Source organism: Triticum aestivum, chromosome 2B (genome assembly GCF_018294505.1).
Source record: "Triticum aestivum cultivar Chinese Spring chromosome 2B, IWGSC CS RefSeq v2.1, whole genome shotgun sequence".
Lineage (NCBI taxonomy): Eukaryota > Viridiplantae > Streptophyta > Magnoliopsida > Poales > Poaceae > Triticum > Triticum aestivum.
In genome coordinates this window covers 788507657-788512147 of record NC_057798.1, presented here as the reverse complement: position 1 = coordinate 788512147, position 4491 = coordinate 788507657, and the positions used below count along the sequence as shown (strand labels likewise).

Sequence of the window (4491 nt, the reverse complement as noted above, 5' to 3'; positions counted from 1 at the left end):
GGGCATGGGGATGTTGGGTGTGCATGGCGAGCTTGTCTGGTTCCTGGTGGCGGCCCGTCTGATCTACTGCGTCGCAGATCCGGGCATGTCTCGTGACTGCGGTGCTTATCTTCTGGTCGTGTCTCCGATGGCGACCTCGCCCTTCCTCACCTTGTATTTGCCGTGGTGGAGCGATACTTCATCTCACTCATTGATGGCGGCGGAGATCGGCGGCATGGCGCTGTGGAGGCTCGGCGTCCGATGCGCGGAGATGGACTCGCGCAGGAGGAGGTAGCTGTCTGGCGTCATGGTGACGTCGATGGCAGATGTGGCCTTCACAAAAGTAGAAGACTCAATATAATTTGAAAACGGACTTGTGGAAGATGGCGGCGACGACACAAGAGTGCTTCTGACCGGATTGTGCCCCAGACCCGGTATGTGGCTCGGCTGGGGCTTCCGGCTATTGATATTAGGTTTAGATGAGTGGTTTGGGTACTGGCCCAGTTAGCATCCCTTCATCATATGGATAAGAGTAGCGACATATGTTGCCAAGATGGTGAATTCAGGTATATTATTTGTAATACTTTGTGAGGTCATCGAGAATAATTAATAAAGTGGCCGTATGCATCTCACAGATGCAGAGGCCAGGAGTCATCCTCCTTTTAAAAAAAAAAATCTCGTACACGTCCCCCACGGCGCTCGCGTGATTTAGATGCAAAAGCCAGAGAGGAGCGCGATTTTTGAGGACGAAGCATGCCCTGATCTGTCGTTTTTTAGGGGACCCTGATATGACGGCTAGAATACAGTGCGTCGGACGCGCTCTCCAAGACGAACAAGGCGTCTCGTTTCTTCCGGGTTGGTTGTAGAAAGAAAGAACAACGTCCTTTTTGTTTTGAGATAAAAGAATAACGTCCTTGATGGGCCGACGGACTGGGCTGCCGCAGACGTGATGCTATGGACTCTTGGGCCATCCGTAACGGGCTCAGACATAATCAGTTTTAACCCCGGTAATTAGAACTAACATACCCAATTAACCCTATATGTTCATATTAAAGGGGATGTAGATCAATTGGTAGAGCGCTAATCAATGCGGAATAGAGGCACAGGGTTCGATTCCTCGCATCTCCAATCCAAATATTTGTTTCTGTCATCGTGGTATTCTTTTTCGGCCCTGCGCGATTGAATGTTACTTCCATGTTTTTTAATTGGGCTTGAAGGTTGAGTCAAATCCATATATATAAGAACAGCCTGTTATTGGGCTGGAGGCCCCCCCTCCTCCTCCGTTTTTCTGAGCCCAGCAATAAACATGCTGACGGCCAGCACAGTTTGAAGTGCCTAATGAACCCAGCGGAAGATCATGCCAATTGTAGACGCAAATTTATGTGAAACTGAAATTAGTTTGCAACATAGAAAGCATAGTAGGCCATGGTGGATATGCCTCCTTGGAATTCCTGAAGAAGAAGAAGCCATTGGAAGATCACGCCATTCACATGTGATCGGGCGGCCATTGACGTGTGAGTTTGGCCATCGATGCTTGGCCAATGCGTTCCTGTATTTGAGGAAGTTCGGTGGTTACTGCTGCTCGAGAAGTGTTATTTCCTATTTTGATGTTTGTCCTGATGGCCGAACTTGAACGTGTGAACTACTCAGCGTTTAGATCACTATTTTAGTATGAATGAACCAGGGCAAGATCCCTGATTTTCGAAGTAAAAAGAACATTCGCCAATGTATGACTAGTTTCTCTGAACCTATACAAGGGCAGATCAAAAGGAGTTTACCTGCAAAGTCAGCATGTCTCTAACTTTCTCTCAACATTTCTAAGCCGCCGTCGGACCCTACCTGCAAATGGATGCCTCACAGCAACAAATTTCATTCCTGACGTAGCTCTGTGTCGTGCCAACACAATTTTTTCCCTGACACGGCATGTTGTTGTGCCACACAGAAATGTCACCGCCGGCCGTCCGGTTCTCATCGCCCGTGCACCAGATGTTCACCGTCGCCGAGCTCCACGTCGCCGCCGCTGCCACCGGCTTCCCCGAACAGCAACTCGATCTCCTCGAGCGTCTTGCCGCTGGTCTCGGGCACGAACCAGAGCACGAACGCCACGGACAGCGCCGAGACGGCCGCGAACGCCGTGAACGCGCCGGCCACGGACGCGGCGCGGCAGATGGACAGGAACGACATGGCCACGGCGCCGCTGGTCAGCCGGTTCACCGCCAGGCCGAGGCCCACCGCCTGCGCGCGCAGCCTCAGCGGGTAGATCTCCGAGCTCAGCACCATGTTGATGGGCCCGATGCCCACCGAGAAGAAGGCCACGAAGCCGCACACCGTCACGATGGCCAGCGCGACCGCCGCGCCGCCCGGGAGCGCGCCGCGTGCGAGAAGGCAGAGAGACGCGGCGAGCACGGCCAGGCAGGCGGTGATGCCGACCGTGCTGATGAGGAGCAGGGGCTTCCGGCCGACGCGGTCGACCAGGAGTATGGCGATCACGATGAAGATCGTCTTGGAGAGCCCCACCGCGACGGTGGCGGCCAGGAGGTGGCCCTCACTGGCGATGCCGGCGTCACGGAATATGGTCGGGCTGTAGTAGACGAGCGCGTCGATGCCGGTGGCCTGCTGGAAGAACTGGACACCCAGCCCGGCGAGCAGCATCCGGCGGACGACCGGCGACGGCCTCGCGATCTCCCTCCACACCGCCTTGTCGTTGGTTGTCACGCGCGCCGACTCCTCGATCTCGGCGAGCCTCTCCTGCGCTTCTTCGTCGGTCTCGGTTACCTTAACAAGCACGGCCCGCGCATCGCCGGTGCGCCCCTGCATGACGAGCCGCCGCGGCGACTCCGGGATCACCGTGAGCACGTAGGCGACGGAGATGGACGGGAGGATGCCGGCGGCGAGCATGACGCGCCAGTTGACGTGGTCAGGGAGGCCCGCGAAGGCGAGATTGGAGACGTAGCCGAGGAGGATGCCGAAGCTTATGAAGATCTCAGGGAGGGAGGCGAGCGAGCCCCGATGCGCCGCTGGCGAGATCTCCGATATGTACACCGGCGCGACCATGAGGCCGAACCCGATGCCGATGCCAGCCAGCAGCCTCCCGGCCATGAGCGTGGCGAAGGACGGCGCGAGCGCCATCACGGTCGCGCCGGCCTGGAAGATGGCGGCCGCGAGCCCAATGGTCCGCTTCCGGCCGATGGCGTCGGACGTCCTGCCGGCAGCCAGGCTGCCGAGGAGCGAGATGAAGCTGAGGCAGCCGACGAGCACCTCCTGCTGTAGCTCGTCGATGTGGAGGTTCTTCTGGATGAAGATGATGCAGCCGCTCATCACACCGACGTCTGCAGAGAGAGACACGGCGATAGAACGAAAGCTATAACAAATCTGCATCAGGAAACACCATTGAGGAGCTGGAGCTCTGCTCCGCTGCTCACCGTACCGTAGCCGAGGAGGACGTGGTTGAGGGAGGCGAAGACGGAGCAGAAGAAGACGTGTCTCCTCGCGCCGCCGCGAACACGGACCCCGCCGCCGACGCCCTCCTCCTTCTCCACCACCGGCTCCGGCGGGAGCAGGTCGTCCATGCGCACGTACCTGCTCTTCCTTCCGAAGAACTCGGCCATGGATCTGAGGGAGGAGGGACACCAAGAGGAGGAGAAACCGAGGAATTTCATAATCATCCCCGGGCAGCCGTTCGTCGCCGCAGCAATGCTTTTGGAGTCGCCGCAGGTCGCAGCTCGCCGTGAATGGACGTAGCAAAAAATATGGCCGGTCGTAGCAAAAATCTACGATGCTTGCAGCAAAATCATCGTCGTCGCCGTGAATGATCGCAGCTCCGCCGTGAATGGACGTAGCAAAATAATTTGTCGGACGTAGCAAAAATCCACGATGGTTGCAATAAAATCTCGTCGCCGCCGTCGCGTGGTTGCAACTCAGCCGTGGATGAATGTAGCAAAAAACCTTGCCGATTATAGCAAAATCTGATGGCGGTGGCAGCAGAAATCGTCGTCTTCATTTGGTTCCAGCAAAAAAATATCAGTTCTAGCATCCCTCGTCGCCAAATGTAGCATCTCACGGCGGTTGCAACATTCAATAAAAAAAGGTGAAGCTCTGTAAGGGACATCCATGGTGACTGTTTCATCGATGTCTCCGGTGCTTAGTCTACCACAAAGATGACTCAAAAAGCTTGAAGCTTTTTTAAACTGTGGTTGAAGCTTTCGGGTGAACGATTGTAGCTTTTTCACTTGGACGGTGTGTGGTTGGAGCTTTCGAATCAAACGGTGGAAGCTTTCGAATCAAATGATGGAAGCTTTCGGGTGAAGCCGGGAACCAGTGACACATATGTTGGAACCAGTGACCACTAAAGTGAGTGTCACTAACGTCATGATACAAAAACCTGATAATTCAGTTAATTTGCACTAGTAGAAAAGAGGGCATTGGTCCAGACCGGGTCAGCCCATTAGTCCCGGTTCAGTCCAGAACCGGGACCAATGGTGGCATTGGACCCGGTTCGTGATCCCTGGGGGC

At 55.4% G+C, this 4491-nt stretch overlaps 1 protein-coding gene across 1 annotated transcript; it reads right to left on the bottom strand.

Annotated features, from left to right (window-relative positions):
• Positions 1–1947: 1947 nt before the first annotated feature.
• Positions 1948–3746, bottom strand: LOC123042764 (probable polyol transporter 4). The gene has a single exon (XM_044465154.1). It carries the CDS (start codon positions 3355–3357, stop codon positions 1948–1950), a length of 1410 nt encoding a protein of 469 aa, XP_044321089.1. The 5' UTR covers positions 3358–3746.
• Between the last annotated feature and the right edge of the window lie 745 nt (positions 3747–4491).